At 32.7% G+C, this 17,748-nt stretch overlaps 1 protein-coding gene across 5 annotated transcripts in view; it reads right to left on the bottom strand.

Moving 5' to 3' along the window:
- Window positions 1-17,748, bottom strand: part of LOC409108 — a 135,995-nt gene that overhangs the window by 109,054 nt on the left and 9,193 nt on the right. For 2 of the 5 annotated variants that reach the window (XM_026444406.1, XM_026444407.1), the window contains exon 2: window positions 13,238-13,332. In XM_026444406.1, the coding sequence (XP_026300191.1) occupies window positions 13,238-13,274 (37 nt within the window). In that variant the 5' untranslated portion in view covers window positions 13,275-13,332. Of the gene's footprint in view, window positions 1-1,697; window positions 2,743-5,195; window positions 5,745-5,806; window positions 6,946-13,237; window positions 13,333-17,748 lie in introns of those variants that run through there. The other 3 variants (XM_006562235.3, XM_006562236.3, XM_006562234.3) reach the window with 3 other exon arrangements.

Here is a 17,748-nt window from a genome sequence, read left to right as displayed (position 1 = left end):
CTAAAAATCAGATTTCGATTTATCTTTAATTCTCTCCTTAAATTAATTTGCAGATTTAACCACATGAATTACGTAGTATTGGATGTGGGTGTACAAGGACTGAAACAGGCCCATCAAATGAAGAATGAATAAAGCTACAGTGATAAATATTTGTTTTTTGGCTGTGCAATGTTTATTGTAAAACTTTACGTTATAAAAACGATGCTTCGTGCAAATTCGATCGTGGAAAATAGAATAAAAAAAAAAAATGCAAAATTTACCAAACGCAAACGATTTGAGGAAATAAAACGCGATGAAATAAAGCTTTTGAGCAAAAATTATCGCGATGCTTTTGTTCTTCTTTACGTTTTATCGACGATTAAATTGTCCTTATAATTACAATTGTGCAGGATCGTTAAGTTTATTAAACCGTTGCCCAACAGCTTAGCAAAGGATATATATATTGTGAAAAATAAACGCAGAACCGTAACAAAAACAGGACACGATAAATTCCTCCCAATAAGGCTGTTCCAAATCCGACATTTCGGATCAAATAGAGCGGAATGACAAACGATTATAAAAGGTAAAAACGATAAATATGAGGATTACTTTTTCCCTTCCTCTGCTTTATCCAAAATTGTTCGTTGTAATTAATGTTATTTTTGATATACTATAGATCGTACATTGTAAATGCATTTACAATAGAATGATCATCCGAATTATGCAAATACGAATTTCTATTTCATTTTGTAACAAAAAGTATTAATTTATTTTTTTTCTTTTACAATGTATTTCTTTCTTCATCTATATCATAATCTTTCTTTACGTAATAACATTTTCATATTCGAAATATATATATAAATTTGGATTTTTCTAATCGAGTATCAAAGACCGCCTATCCGAAATGGATTCTCCTCTTCTGATTAATACGAATAATACGACGTTTTATCGTATTTACCAGTTTGAAATATCCATAAGTAGAAATGCAATGCACCTTTTTACATGAAAGAGAAGCAAGGAGCTCGTATTCATTCATACCGCGGAAGAGTAAAATTTTTTACAATCTTCCATTTAGCATTCTGGAGTAAAACGAAAGCATGGAAAGGGGAATAAATCCGGTGGTTAATAGATAACCGGGTCGTCGCCCTCGAGAGGTCGACAAGGCTTTTGGCAAAGAACGAGCGAAGAAGAAACGAAGGTGGGGAGGAGGGGGAGGGGGGTGTATTCGTCTTTCCGAGGTGCCTACGTCTAGCAAAGAAGCTGTGCAACGTGTGCAACGTGTTATAAAAAAAAGTAGAACGAGGTCAAGGCGGTTCGTCGTTCTTTTTTTCTTTTCTCTTTTCTTTTTTTTTTTTTTTTTCTATCTAAAGAAAATTTGCCTCGAGTCAAACTAACTTCCCCCCTCCCCCTTTTTTTTATCGTTGTTGTCGAGAAAATTATCTAACTTCATAATTTATCGCGCGTTTCAGTTCTCTTCACGGACAGAGAAAAATTTTTGGACGAATAACGTTGTTTGATGCGATCATAGTTGATGCTGTCGTTCTACTGGAGATGGAAACGATGTATTTAAAAAAAGGGGATTTCAATTTGTAATTGCAACTTTTATAGTCATAGTACACCGGAAGAGAAATTATTCCCTCTTTGGAGAGTTTTAAAATTCATTTGCAAAACTAGTGTCTAAAACTTTATAATTTTAATAACTTTCCTCTATGACTTACCTCACACCCTTCGTGTTCTTTTCGCCAATTCCATGGTTATTGTCCATGTTTTTTCTCCCAAAATTTTGGAATCTTGTTTAAATTCGATTTCGTTAAGAGTAAATATAATGTCTTTCAAACATGACGATCTTCCATATAATACAATCTTCTTCGATTAAAGATCCGGATACGGAAGAATCCCATCGAGAATTTTAATTCTTTTTCACGATGCATATTTCGAACACTCGGTTTGTTCATTCGATTTCTGTACAAATATTTATATACGAATTCTTGTCAAAGCAACTCGATCGACGATCATTTTCGAGAACGTTGTTCACTTCATCACAAAGAAACGACACCTCTTCAAATTCCAAGTATTCATGGTCGAGCGATGCGTTGAGCCGATGATCACAAAAATTGAAAGAACGATCGCCTCTCCTCGAAAACGTCGAATTTCTCTTCTCCATCCTTCTTTTCCACGGCGAAACAACGGTCCATTTCCAAATAATTATCGGATCAATCGATCTCGACCAAACTCCAAATCTCTTGATCGCAAAATTTCACTCGCGCGATGACACGCAACAGCGTAACATAGAAATAAAAATCAATGCGTGTTACCCCCCCCCCCAAAAAAAAAAAAAAAGGAAAAAAAAAACACGATTCAACGTGGAGATTTCTCAGCCAAATCTCTCATCGAACACACATAGTTCCACGGATTTTCATTGTTGCTCTTTTTTTTTTTTTACCGCCATACAGAAATCGCGGATTAGTCCGACACAATCTTTTTCCACTTTGAATGCTCGTCCTAAAAAGTGGAAAATAAAAAGCTGCACTTTATCGGTCTGCGGGGGAATCTCACTCGTTGCCACCACGGGATCCACCAACCAACGTGCTACACGGACTTAACTCTGTTCTCGTTTTTCCAATTCCTTTTTAAATTTCACCAATCCGTAGTAACATCGATTATCCTTTGTAACAAACTTGGCAGAAATATGTTCGATCGATAATCCTCCAAATTTTGCAAGCGTGCGATTTGCTTGCGCGCTTTCGTCGGGGAGAGCTGCACCTATTTTTTTTAAACAACAAGATAAGCAAGAGAAGCAAGTTATAAATTCGTGAGAAAAGCGTACGCAATTTTGTTTCTCGAAATAAAAGGATCCCTTTAAACCGAATAAGATATACTTAAAATGTTTCGAGGAGAAAACGAGATATAAGCAGAGAGAGAGAGAGAGAGAGAAAGAGAAGTAAGTTTACGATGGAGAGAAATATCGCGAGATTTTCAAAGCTCGGTCATTAGTCTAGTTGTTTGAGTCTAACATTTCACGGGATATACAAGAGGGGAAGAAAGAGAGAAAGAAAGAAAGGGAGCGAATATACGAGAATATACGAAAAAAGAAGAAAAATGAAAGTGAATTTTCCGCCAAGGCTTTCCCGCGTCGCCGAGCACGCGCGTTTTTCTTCCGCGTCTTTTCAACAACCCTTCGCTGTAAATCACTAGATTTATACATTTTCCTATCCCGACACACACGGTACATACGTCGAGCACGGGCGCATTAGCGGAGAGACACGAGATATAGGAAAAATATGTACGTGAGAGGAAACGCGTGTATACGAACACACCTGATACCCGCGTAATTACATTTTTGACAAGGGATCTTCGATTTTAACGGAGGATGGATAAAGAAAGATTGCGCTTATAAGAGGATAGAAGATGCGAGCACGAATGAATTTCGGATACGATGCAAGCTTTTTCGTTCACGATACGATGATTTTTACGACGGGGGTCGTGTCTTTTCTCGTTGTAACAAAAATGGAAACTATCGCCATATATTCTTGTGAAAATCATATAGGTCGGAATGGAGGCTCTGTTTCGTAATTTATCTCGATATCCGCCATACAGTTTTATCAGAATGACTAGTGCTTTCCGATAACAAGGTATCGACCTGCTGGAAAATAAACGAAAAATTTTCCATCCCCGGTTGTCACGTTTTCCCAGCTACAATTTTTCAATTCGATTATTATTTCACGTTCGAATACATCGTTTCCGGTTAAACTTCGAGAACACGAGGAAGAAAAGAACGATGGTCTCTTTTCCTCGATCCTTTCTTTACTTTATTTTTAAAAATATCGAGGGACGTAGATTTCTCTAGAATGGAAGAATTATGAAGCTTCTTATCTTAGACAGTATCTGATGTTTTTTCTCTTTTTTTTTCTTTTTTTGTGTACATTGTACGAAGGAATATTAAAAAGGGTAGCTCGAAATAAAAATAGAAAATTTTATCGCCCTTTCAACGCTGTCCATCAATTTAATGTTTGCCATCGCATTATGACGAAGCGGAGAAGCGTGTGCTCGAGGAAAGTGAAAAACATCGAATTAAGTTGCCAAGTTGGAACAAAAATTAAATCTCGCTTACTCGAATACTTTGATCAACTTACCCCCCTCTGGGGATGATATCCCGGGAAAGAGACTTATCGATCAAAATAAGCTTGATATTCCCCGGCTTCGAGTCGAACACCGAAGCGAATAAAATCGAAATGCAAGAAAAAATAAAAAAGAAACCGAATTTTCGTCTACGTTATGCGCATCAACTGTAAAATAGTTTATGTAGCAGAATTTCGTTCGGGTAACGTCGAACATTGTTCCATATCCGAAACGAAATTGATTTTATCGAAGCGTCTCGGAATTTTTCCTCCAAACATGGAATATGTTTTGCATCGCGATATATCAGAAACTCGATGCCGCGATGCAACCGCAAACTATTCGAAATATTCTGGCCAATCACCGGGACGAAGCGCAAAGAGAAAGATATACGGTATAAATTCGAGAATGATATTGTTCGAGAACGAGCGACAATTCTTGAAGAGATAGGAATGAAATAGTTGAAAAATTGTATAATCACCTTACTGGTAAGATTAATCCGGGAAATATGAGATAGAGAGAGAGAGAGAGAAAGAGAGAACACGTCAAGGAAGATAATTTTGGAAAGAAAATGGAGGTTGGAGAATTATAGAGGGAACGAGATCCGCAGTATCGATCATATTATTAAAATTAATCACTTGAGGTGAAGTAGATGAATTACGAAGACGATTGGATTAGCTGGAAAATAGTTGCAAACGTCGAGGAATGTAAAACGAAGATGACGAAAATATTTGAAATTCCTTGTTGGTCAAGTTGATCGATTTACCGAGTGAATTAAGATCCTAATTACTACGGGTCCATCGAATCAATTTACTGATCAAAGTGACGTGTCATGTATCTCGGCATACCGAATGTCGACAACTCGCTCAAAGGGAACAATTTGGAGGATGCTGCGATTGTTTAAGATCACTTACGTGGAATAAGTGAAAAATATAAGGATAAAATCGATCTGGTGATGATGATTTGGATTTATAAATTACAGATAGCGGTGGTTTTGCAAGAAACAACTGCAACGAAAATTGAACGAAAATTAGATTTCGAACAATTTTCCGGTGTACAATTAGCTAAGAGTGGAAAAATAATAATTGTATAGAACTTACGGCTCGTAATGCTTTTAACCTTTCATTCTTACGTTAGCCTGTACACAGGGATACGTTGGAGTAGACTCGACAAGAGTAGAGGATTGCTCTTGAGGCAGAGAAGTGACACAGAGTAAAAGAATGATGGAAGAAGGGGAGAACATAAAGGAGAATATTTCAGTGTTATGCATGTTGGAATGCATTGTAGTAAACCACAACACTGATTAATATGCTCATGCGACGAGAGAGGGAAATCACAATAGGGAAACGTAGGTGGCACACATACGCGTAAGATTTCATAAGATGAAATCAAATTGCGGGAGAGAAATAATCAATTTTACGATCAGACGATCATGATACTTACGTTGTAAAGGAAAAAAAGAAAAAAAGAAAGACGAAATACTTGGTAGAGATTGGATAAAAATATTATCTCTTATACTGTCTGCTTATATACGTTGTAGATTGTAGTAGGAATTATGCAAAGCAAACAATCGAAAGAAAAAAAAACAAAAAAGAATTGTGATGTTATTTCAACGGTACGTCTATAAACACGCATCATTGCGTATGTTTAAAGAGAGATTTAGTTTCAACGCGACAAATTGCAAACTATAAATAACGCTATATACATGTACCCATTGAAATTGAAGTACCGCAAAAACCGCATTCGGTCTAGTTGGAACGTTACTAATGACTTTAGTGTCACTATACCGTGTGGCATTATTGAAAGTATCGCATAAAGTTCTTGTTGTTAAATGTCGCGGTACGATTGGAAGATACACGTACGATTTTTCCGTACACGCATCGTATTAAACCCGAAATCTTGTGTAACGTATACGTAAAATTATTCGTTTCCCAGTATAATAGAAATATTCGAAAATAATCTCCTTTGTGAAAAAAATGTCCTTTGTTCGAACAAATGGAGCGAAAAGTGAAAAATAGGTGAAAACGTTAAAATCAGCAACGAACGTCAGACACACTAGGAAGAAAGCAAGGTGCACGGGGTCATTGTCCTCAAAAAGGCGCGTAGCGGTAGCGTCATATTTCTGCGAGAACCTGTGACACGGTGTGGAAATGGAAAATCCTGGTGAACAACGAGAAACGTTACACGGAACGAAAACGCAGCACACCGATTATCCGTAGCGTAGAATAAATCACATATACCGATCAAATGATACGCGTGTGTACGAAAATCGATAAATTCGGGTCCCGGGTTGGCATTTACCGTTCGCTCGAGCATTTATCATCCATGCTCGGATGTGCGCGAGAGAAGAGGAGGCGAAGGAACAGTGGCAACGTCCCTGAGCATTGCGAACGCGGACGACCGGTGCGCGGTGTGTCACGCGTCACAACATTGCGTTTATCGTCTGGTCACACGCGAATCCATACGCAGCAGGGTATGTACGACGACGAAAGAGCCGAAGGAACTGTCATATCGCGTTGTATCGTGTCACGCGCGTCACCAGCATTATATTTTTATCACACACCCACCACTCGGCCCGGTAAACGAGCACCATGGCCGATGTATACGGCTCCTGACGTTCGTTTGCCTCAGGACTTGGAGCGTGTCCTAAGAAGGGAGAGAGAAAGAGAAAGAGAGAGAGAGAGAAAGAGAAAATACGTAGTTCGAATCACGCCACGTTTCTTTCAGGGCCGTACGACCGTTCGAAGATGTGAGAGGTGTCAGAAGGGGGTGCTTGACGAGAGGGGTGTGAAGAGAACGCGTGAGATCCGCGTGTGTCTTTTGGGCTACCGGTCCCAACGTTGACTGCACCATCGGACTCTATCGCGCTACTCGCAACCACCACCACCACTACCACCACCACCACCACCACCACCACTATCACCAATACTACCTACCACCACCGCCACCACAGGCTACCGTTACCGTCGTTGCCGCCGCCGCCGCTGCCGCCGTCGACGACGACGCCGTCGGTTGGCGTTGGCTATCGATTTTTCCGCGCAGCCTCCGCGGCCGGAGCACACAGACCGTCCACGTCTGCTGGATAGTTCTAACATCGTTGCTCGCTACTTTAACCCCTTCTGATTCTCACCTTGCCCCCTGTTTTTCTTTCCGCTTCTCTTTTTATCGCCATTCCGAGAAGCCTCCCTCTTTTTCTTTTTTTTTTTTTTAATCGGGAAAAATGAACAAATTTCCCGATAATGGAACTCGTACAATCCTTTATTCCGAATTACCGGCTCCATTTTGCTTTACGAATCTATTATAATTGTTCGCTTTTTTTCTCGTAAAATTCTTGTTTTTCTTTTTTTTTTCTTTCTTTCCCTCTTCTTTTCCTTTAGTCGAGTTAAGCACAGCTCGAGGGAATTATTCTTTCTTTTTATTTTATTCCTATCTTTTTTTTTCTTCTTATGATATTCAGGATTGTGATAGTATTATTGATAATTGATGGGCACCGGTCTATGTTAACATTGTCGTAAGCATTTTTGTTTGCTCCTCCTTGTCCTACTTAAGAATGTAATATTCTGCTGTAAAATAGAACGAAAATTGCTTTTCAAATTCCTTTATGTGTTCTCCAACTCTTTTATTGATCGCATTTCTGTTGATCTTTCCTTCTATGCCCTCGTTACTACGGAATCTCCTACCGATTTTACCAAGAGTTTACCTTTGTTTGGAATAAATGACGAATATGTTTTTAATGATTCGAGTGATTAAATAAGTGGTTAAATTCCCTTTTGATTTATTAATTATCCAATTATTGTTTAATCAACGATAATGTGAAATAAAATATCTCTCGTTCTCATATTATAAAATATATCATCGAATATATCGTTTGTGAATAATTTTTATCACGAATTTTGATCGTTTCTTTTCCACGTTCAAAAATGTTTCAAACGTTTCTAATTTTACCTCTTTTACGCGGAGACCTCAACCTGGCAACAATGAGTTCAGTTTCAGAAAGATTCAGAGACCATTCTTCAGAAAAATGAGACTCAAAGGGAGACAAAAAGGAAGGAACGTCGTCGCGATAGAATACACGATTTTCCGGCAAGATTTCAAGAAAAATAAAAAAAATGAAAGATGAAGACTTCCCTTCCACTTTTACATTATACGATCCTTTATTTCTTCCCTCTTCTCGTTCGTTCAATAGTTTCCTCGAAGATTAGAATAGCCAATAATTGACATCCTCGCTAAGGAATGAGTCAGGAATAGACACTGATCCCGTGAAAAATGATTTAATCGATAGTATCGATGCATGAGATAAGATTAAATTAATATTCTGAATTTCGAGAAAAAATAATCGATGAAGGGAGAAAAATCGAGCGTAATCTCGAATATGTTTATATATTTAAAAAAATATTATAATTTTTTACTAATCTTTCCTGAAATAGAATCGAGTTTACGAATATTAAATCATAAATAAAAAGAAAATGAAAAATTAAACGTTCTTTGTGATAAAGTATTTAAGTTACGCTATAATCTGTTTTTAAGTCATTAATCAACGTTACAAGTTTATGGAAAGCACGAGAAATTTCGTTATACATTATATCTGTATATATTTTGTAATAGCTGCTGCATTTTGTAACGAAATACTCAAAATGATTCTAATTACACGAATCTAATTTAAGAACAAAGATTTGGAAGAACGAAACTTTGATATTATTGAGAATACAAGTCTGAAACTATATTCGTGTAAGTATTGATAGATAAAAAATTTCTTTTAAATATTTATTAAGCATATTGAACATATCTTACAGTAAACTTTGACTTCAGCATCGACAAAATATTTCCAAAGAACCGTGAAAATTGTTAAAAGATAAATATTTTGCATTCTAAGGATAATAAAATTAATTGAAACTATTTAAAATGAAAAAGATTAGGATTATACGAGAAATGATGACGAATATTGTTGAAATTCACGATATAAATTTTATAACTTAATAATTATTGTAATGCAAAATTTTTATTACTCTTATTAAATTTATTATTTACTCATAAGTTGAAAAAAGTTAGAGATCAAAGATTATCTAGGATCGATAGATTAGCCTTAAACTGCTCCTGGCCGATCGTGGACGGATGATTCTACTTGATGCTAGTAGTGCTACTCAATCTGTGGCCGGGCAATAAAGGAAGTAACGCTTACGCCAGCGAGTTTCTCATGATAATAGGTGATCTTGGAAATGAAAAAAGCGAAGAAAAGAATCTTACGATGCTTTCGTACACGAAAGAAATTAACTTGAAATGATATATATATTAATTTAAAAAATAATTATTAGAAATTAGAATTATATTGCAAAAATAAAATACTTGATAAAAAGTTCGAATTTTTTTCGAAAACTTTACTTTAAGAGTACAAATGTTCGTTTGTATGATATTCATTGGAAAAATCTAATTAATTTACAGATGTATCATGGAAAACGATAAAGAAGATTTTCCGGAGAAGAATGGTTGCAATTTAATTTTTCATCAATCTAGACCAAGAACTGACAGGAATTAATTAAATTTATGCTAAAAAGGATGACCTTAATGAAATAGGGTCCTCAGAATTAAACAATCTCTGTTGAAGGATTCGCTTCGATGCTCTTTCAGACTCCAATTGTTTAATCTGACAATTAAAAATGAAATAATGCGATTCCTATAAGAATAAATCTTTCGTTCTTATTATAATGCCATTTCGCTTCAAGTGTTTAATTTAAATGTTAATATGTATATACAATTAAACAAACGAAGATGTATAATTTTTTTTCTGATATAACACGAGGAATTTTGTGTATTTATAATTTGTATAAATAAAATATAAGATGAATTTTATATATAAGTATATACGCATACAATATCATATACATATATACATATATGTATGTGTATCCATGGCTATTCATGAATGGCATTCTAGCGAATAGAAGTATCACGATACGAAAGATTTTTCAAACTAAAAAGATAGAAGGATACTCTTCGAAAGAAATAGGGATAAAGATGGACGCAAGAAGTAGTATTCACATAAATTCAGGAAACTATAAATCTTTTTTCAAGATGTTTGAAACGATACAAATATAATGGAATCACTATATATATATATATATATATATATATATACATTTATAATTAAATAGGACTTTAAAATGTATATATAAAATGCATGAATAGAAAAACATTTCAAATAAATGAAATCAATTTGAAGCAATTTTCACGCAATGTTATATATATATTGGTAAACTTATATTTCAAATTCCACTGCTATAACATATTAACTCTATGCTGCTATTTAAACGTTCAATTTTCTATCATGAATTTACTCATTTTAAGTGATTTTTAACTGTCGTTTAAATTTTTGAAAATTTAGAAAGAAGATTTATGAGAAATCGATTGTATGGAATGTAGAGATATAATAGATGTAAAAGAATTTAGAATCTTTTCTAAAATCATGAAATCCTCCTTACAGTTTGAGAAACGAATGTTTGTTCTTGAAAGACTAACTTCGAACTAATCTAAAATCTCTTAGAAATACACAAGCCAGAAAACTTGAAAGGTCACTGAACGAACGATATATTGAGTTTCGTGTACAATGGCGTCAATTTCTACGCGCCTGTCCATAATCTTTAGTTTTTTGGCTAATATTCACGTTTCAATATGTATATATATATATTTATTTACTTGTTTATTTATTTATTTATCAAATAGGCTCTTTTTCTAAAATGTTGAAATTTTTAACTTCAAACTTATAATATAATATGCATGTAATAATGAGAAACAATTCAAGATAAAATAACATATGTTTTCTTCTTGTTTATAAAATAAATGTTTTCTTTCTCTCTTGTTTACAATATGGAAATATTTGATTTATAAATGAAAGAAAACTTATCGTACAACAATAAAAGAAATTTCAAATTATTCTAACCATTCAGATATTTTTCTATTTATATTTTTGCCAGTTTTCATTCGAATTTTCAATAACAATATCTCTTTAATGCCAAAATCGATATAAAAAAAATTCTTGCTCATGTTTTATTCACGAATCGTTACATATTTCATAAATTTCAGAAATATTATGTTATGGTACACTCGATACAGGAACTCATTACTTCCATTGTACACTTCTAACTTTCTAAATCATTTATTCTTTCGATACAAAGGTAGGTTCGTTAAAAATAATTTATAACATTTATACGATAAAATTAATGTAAGTCATAGAATCTAATAATCCTAGAATATCGACTTTAATTTCAAAATTACTTCGTGAATACGACCGACCACGTTCCTATCACGCACGAAAATATTACTTTTACAGAGAACTGGAATTAGTGATTAACTAATAAAGAAATAACAATTGTGATTACGATGATAATGACGATATCTATTCCGTTTATTAGTTATGTACGTAATATCCAATTGTCTTAATCCAACTTATTTCTGAAATGTATCACGCAATGATAAATTGGCTTCGAATGACCGATTCCGTTGAACCTTTACCGAAATCAAATCGAAATTATATCAAAATTAAACCGAAATTATAGATTCGCACAATGATTTAACATTGATACAGCAGCAAATTTATTAATGATTGGCATTCGCTTAATTTTGATCGTTCATGCCCTTTGTATATTGGAAAGGATTGCTGACGAGAGACACGAAACGCAGCCCTTATTAATAATTTTAATTTACTAAAACAGATTTCAATTAAAGCGGTATACGACTAGGTTTAATATGGCTCCCAGTCAATTTGGAATTTGAAACTTTCTCAGCTTTCGTGTAACCGTTGCTTGCGTGATGGTTCAAAGTTTCCAAGAAGAGCGAATGAAAATAAAGTTAATACTTTAATGTCGCTTTTCGGGTACCCTTCAATTTACAAATATTTTCATTCATTAAATTTTCATAATAATTACGGCAACATCGATTAGAAACTTTTCGATCACTGACGAGTTTTTTTACTTCAACACATTCATTTATAATCTTCTCTTTCGTTAATTATTCGAAAAGAAATGAAGTGGCAAAGTGGAAAACGTGTTGTATATCATGATATACTTTTCCAGAATATATCCAAAGCAGTAAAAAAAAACGTGGCCGATCATTTTTCAACAATTCGGTGAAAAGTCGTTTCACTGTCTTCCTCAATTCCTTTCGACAGTCTTCACCGTTATCATTATCGGTCACTTCCTTGCTCACGTTCGTGAACATTGAATTTACTGCCTTACTCGTTCGAGAAACGTGGTTTCATCAATTTTTGAACGATCGTTTTCCGCGTCAACTTTCGAATTTTCAAAAATGAATAAATATAACGCTATCGATTCATATTCATATTCATTTCAAATGTATCTTGAATACACAAATATCTTAAAATATCGTGCACCATTGTTCCAAAATAGATGCATAACATAATTTCAAAATTGGCCTATCTAAGAGAATTTCGTATTTACAATAGAATTTTTTATTCGCGGGACTGAAGCATTGCCATTGAAACTTAATATCTATTGACTGAATACCTTAAACGTTGCGAAAACTAGTTTTGAACATAAATAAACGATTGATCGAAATTCTATCTACTATCTCCACGTGGATTAAACGTGTGTACATGGCCTCGTTTCTTATAAAATAAACTCTATTTAATCTGGAATCGAGACTGAATGCACTGGTGTTAATGGAATTCAGCCTGCTGGATGTGACACGCTCCACTAGGTCTTCGGACTCAATTGAGAAATAACTAGGAGGTTCGATTTAACGGAGCGTGAAAAAAAAATGTATATTGAAGAAGAAAAATAAATTCTTCTGCTTGATATAGTATATATATATACGTGATGAATTAATCATTACATTATAATAAACATGATTAAATAATTAACATGGAAGTAATATGAAATATTATAATATTACTAATATTCTTATCTTAACAATGAATAATACATTATGTCTCATTTGTATTAATTGATAAATGTACATAAAGATAAGTATACATTCATCATGTATTTGCAAAAAAAAAAAAAAATAATAATAAAAGAAAATTAATATTTTAAATCTCATTCATCTAGGTTTTTATTAATTTAAAGATTAATTAATTTCGAAATTATTAATTTCTATTAATTTCTCGTTAATAAAATATTTAAAATCTTACCCTCATCCTTGTCTGTTCCACAAAGTAAAAAGACCATATAAAAATCCTCTGGCAAAACTGTCAAGTCAAATCCCACTATCTTTGCCAATATCAATCTGAAACAAACAATTAAAACTAATTAGTATGAGGAAAATATAATTTATAATAAATTATATATGATCAGAGTAATGATATAAATTATGCAACAATTTTAATATTTAATTTGATGTTATAATATTATTAATTGATAACAAAATCGATAATATAGAAATTCAATAATTTAAAATTTCATGAATTCAAGCTCGCAGAATCTAGTTTCAAACTATCCTGTAGAACCTTGAACTCCGTGACCTGAGTTTGTACAACACGTGGCGAATCATACCAAAATCCTAACTTCACTAAGGTCGCAAAAATTGATTCAGAGTAAATCCAAAGAGTCAAAGATTTAATCCTGGATATGCCACATACATAAATTCCAAAATTCAAAATAAAAATTTATTCTAAACTGATTTAACTGATCTGAAGTAATCCTGTCATTATTTCCAAGTAATTTAGAATGAAAAAATTGAATTGGCGAATTAGAATATACTCCAAGATTCTGAATTGACTGAGAACGAATCCAAAGATGTAAAATCCAAGATTATTCGAAGTAAGTTTCTAATTCAACAATCCTAAACTGATTCAAGATGGATTCAACGGTATCAGTATAATTCTGATGCATTTGAAATCCCCGCATTTTGAGATATGAAATTTATAGTGTCACGAAACTGCTGTATACCTGATGGCACACCTTGAAGAATGGCTTAAACATAGATCTTGTTATGTCTGGGTCAAGGATTACGTTATTTCGTGTCTGTAGAAGAGATTGGGGTGCGCCTTGCGATCTTATGTCATAGAATTCGATCCACAAAAAGGTTCGTGGCATATCACTTCGTTTCGAGGTCAAGGATTTCGACGCCTCACGATTTCAAATTTGAACGTGTCTGTTAATATCATGTTAAACCTTTTAACATTTGATTGATTGAATGATCTAGACATCGTAAGATTTGAATTCCCAAGAGATAAGCATTAAATTCACCGCATTCATTGTGTATTATCCTATTTGATTATATTATAGATAAGTATTACATAATACTAAATAAGGAAATATTCATCAAAATAAAATGTAAATTTTCGTGCGATGGAGAGAGACAGTTACACGTTTGTGCAACTGTATATCGTGAGGATACAGATCGACAAAATTTGAAGGATAAAGAATGCTAGAGAATCGTGTGCAAACGTTATCGATATTCGAAGGACAGTCGTGTTATCTCAGTGCGCATTATATGGGTTACTAGTCCAAGGTCCAACTTCGTTCGTGTCCTGGAACATAAGCTCGTTTGTACGCTGGATAATTTACCCAAACTTCCGGTGACCCATATCATGCGTTTATATCTGTCTTATCCCGGATAAAAGTTTTTCGGTGGAAAATTTCGCGCCAATCCGTCAAAAAAGTATCATCGTATCACTCTATCATATCCTTCGTTACTTTTTACAACTCTGAACATCTTCCTTTCACGCTATTATATTTTTTTTGCTCGTCCATTTTATGATGCACTTAAGGTATGTTGAAGTGATCCATTCATATTTCCATCGTTTGCTTAAATTTGCTCATTATCACAACTAGTGCCAACTGTCGTAAACTTTCTCAAACGACTTTCTCATGTAAAAGAGAAAGAATATTACACGAAAGAATAAGACAAGAAGGAGATGAAAATTGAAGAATTATATTAAGAATTCGGGATCGAAACGAATCGATTCCATCGATTTCGAACAGATCTATCGTCGTTTCCGTAAAAGGAAGTTGTTCCCGAACGTGCCTTCGCACCCTACGACATCTGTCGATACGTTATTCAATTCCATGGTATTGGATTTCCTTTCTCAGCAGTTCTACAGCCAGACTACAACTGCAGTATCTAACAACGGTGCGGTTCTATCCAGGTGTCTTTCCGTTCTTTTTTTCCCGCCTTTCTATGTTTCGATATTTGACAGATCAAATGGCGGGTAAAAATATTTGTAAAATCGTTCTCTCTAACGACCGGATTCCTACGAAGCTAGCTTCATTCTAATATCACAAATTTTGATGAAAAATAAAAATTTTATAAGATTGTCGAAAAATTATTTCAATCTAGATTATTTTTCAAACTTATTTATAAACGTAAGCTAAAGTTGATACATAACAGATTAATTTAAATCTAAATTATATAAAAAAAAATAATTTCTTGTGTTGTAAAATCATTCATAAAACACATTCCAATTTTTCTCAAAAATGTTAACACAAAATTCTATCGATTAGTAAAGGCAGTTGAATAATATTGCAAAAGATTTGAAAGAACATCGAATAATTGGAATAACGTGCATCTCGATATCCTGTCTCGCATTTTAATCAAGTTAAACGATTTAATAAAGGCAAATTTATATTTCCTGTTCAATATTACTTGGCTTATTAAAAATTATAATACATGAATGATTGCAGATCGTAAAAGTGACATACATGTGGCTGTACATTCACGATAAGAAATATCCCTAATTTGTGACTCAGTTGCCTCGCAGTCTAATACATCCATTATTAATTCTGTACGTAATAATGGAAACTACTCTCTGCATCTCGTACCAACGACGAACATCTGTAGTCAGATTAAAATTCATACGCATATTCTTGAATACGATTTCAAATAATTATAAACTTGGGTGAACAACGATGTTATTACTGTTACCATTATTATTAGCACAATTATGATATTCCATCGATTATCTATATTCACTTTACTTTAATTTTTACATTTTAAAAATAGCAAACACGCGTCTTTTTCAAAAATTGCAAATGGTAAATGTCATTATTTTAAATTGCTTCGTAAATTTATTATATGAATTATATATTTACTTTGAAATTTTTTTAAAAGTACTATAATTATATATTGAAATAATTTATAAAAATATCGATGTTATTATGTTAATTGTGATTTCAGTTAGAACAAATTTGCATAAAATATAAAATATAACGTTATATAAATATAAAGTTAATAAATTCACATAAATATGAAGTAGATATAATTATATAATTTATATTAAGTAAATATAAATTAGTTCATTTTTTTCACTGCATTAGATAATATCTTACTATAATGTAATAATTTTTGAAATTATTATTATATTTATTTAATTATTATATTTTACGAAATTTTATCTTTAAATAATTTTAATTTTGGATACTTAATACACGAGTTGAACTTCCGTTTTATTTGTTCACTTTTATTAGATTAGATTCACTTTTATTATTCATAAGGATGTTAAATCAAAGTATACGTTTAAGATTCAAAGTATAAATACTTGATTAAATATTGATATAATATAATTCATTATGAATAATTATACGATATATTATAAAAAAAGCAATGTAAAATTTTTTTCAATGTCGATTAGAGATAAAATAAATTTTTACATAAATTTTCCATTAACCGGAATAATTATTTTATACAAATAACTTTTTTATAAAATGAACAGAAACAAGCAATGCATGCGTATCTACCAAATGAAAATAGTGAAAGGAAGTTCGACTCAAGATTATCATTAACTTAAATATGTAATAGAATAATCGATACATCGATTCAGAGATGAATAAAAATCTAATGCGGAAATAAGCTTTAAAAGAAAAAAAAAAAAAAATAGAACGAAACACATTAATAAATCATGAAATGAAAGGAAGGAGGAAGGTATGGAAAACAGGTAAAATTAAATGCAAATCAATTTGCAACAAATAATTACAATCTAACAGAGTTATTACATAACATGATACAATATCTTCAGATCAACAAACATGCAAGAATCGATAACTATTTGAAATATGTTCATTAAATTTGTTAAAGTTATTCTTCAACGTGACGCCATTCGAATTTAATATAAACATGAATACTAAGATAAACGAATAATCGGATTTTTAATCTCCTATTGCTACGAAACTCGGTTTAATTAATGAATATACAAGTAAACGGATATAAGAAATAAAAGAAAATTTTAAAACTGAATTTTATTAAATATTATCCATTACGGTATATTAGAATTTTTATCATCATCGTTATTTCAATTGCAATTTTTACTATTAATATTTTTTAATAGTTTCTAATAGTAATTATAAATAGTTTTCGTGATAAATTAAAGAAAAATCATTAAGATAAGTTTTTAAGATAATTTCATAAATTTAACAATGATATTTCAATGTCATAACGAGGTATGTGAACTCGTGTCAATATATTTATAAGTGATTGCTATGAGGAATACCGGGAATTTAAGTTTTAATACATTTGCGTCATTATTGTCTTTATATAAATCTTACGAAATCTTTTCAAAAGATATTCATTCTTCAAAAAAGAAACGTGCAACGTCGATTCTTGTAGCAAGAAAAATTTTTTTAAAAATGTCTTTTTTAAGACGATTTATCATTTTTTTTTTTTTTTTATTTCAACCCTTAATATACGTATACGCATAAAACGGAG

This window comes from Apis mellifera, linkage group LG12 (assembly GCF_003254395.2).
Source record: "Apis mellifera strain DH4 linkage group LG12, Amel_HAv3.1, whole genome shotgun sequence".
Classification (NCBI taxonomy): Eukaryota; Metazoa; Arthropoda; class Insecta; order Hymenoptera; family Apidae; genus Apis; species Apis mellifera.
The sequence above is the reverse complement of the archived record's forward strand: the minus strand, read 5'-3'. Positions and strand labels throughout refer to the sequence as shown.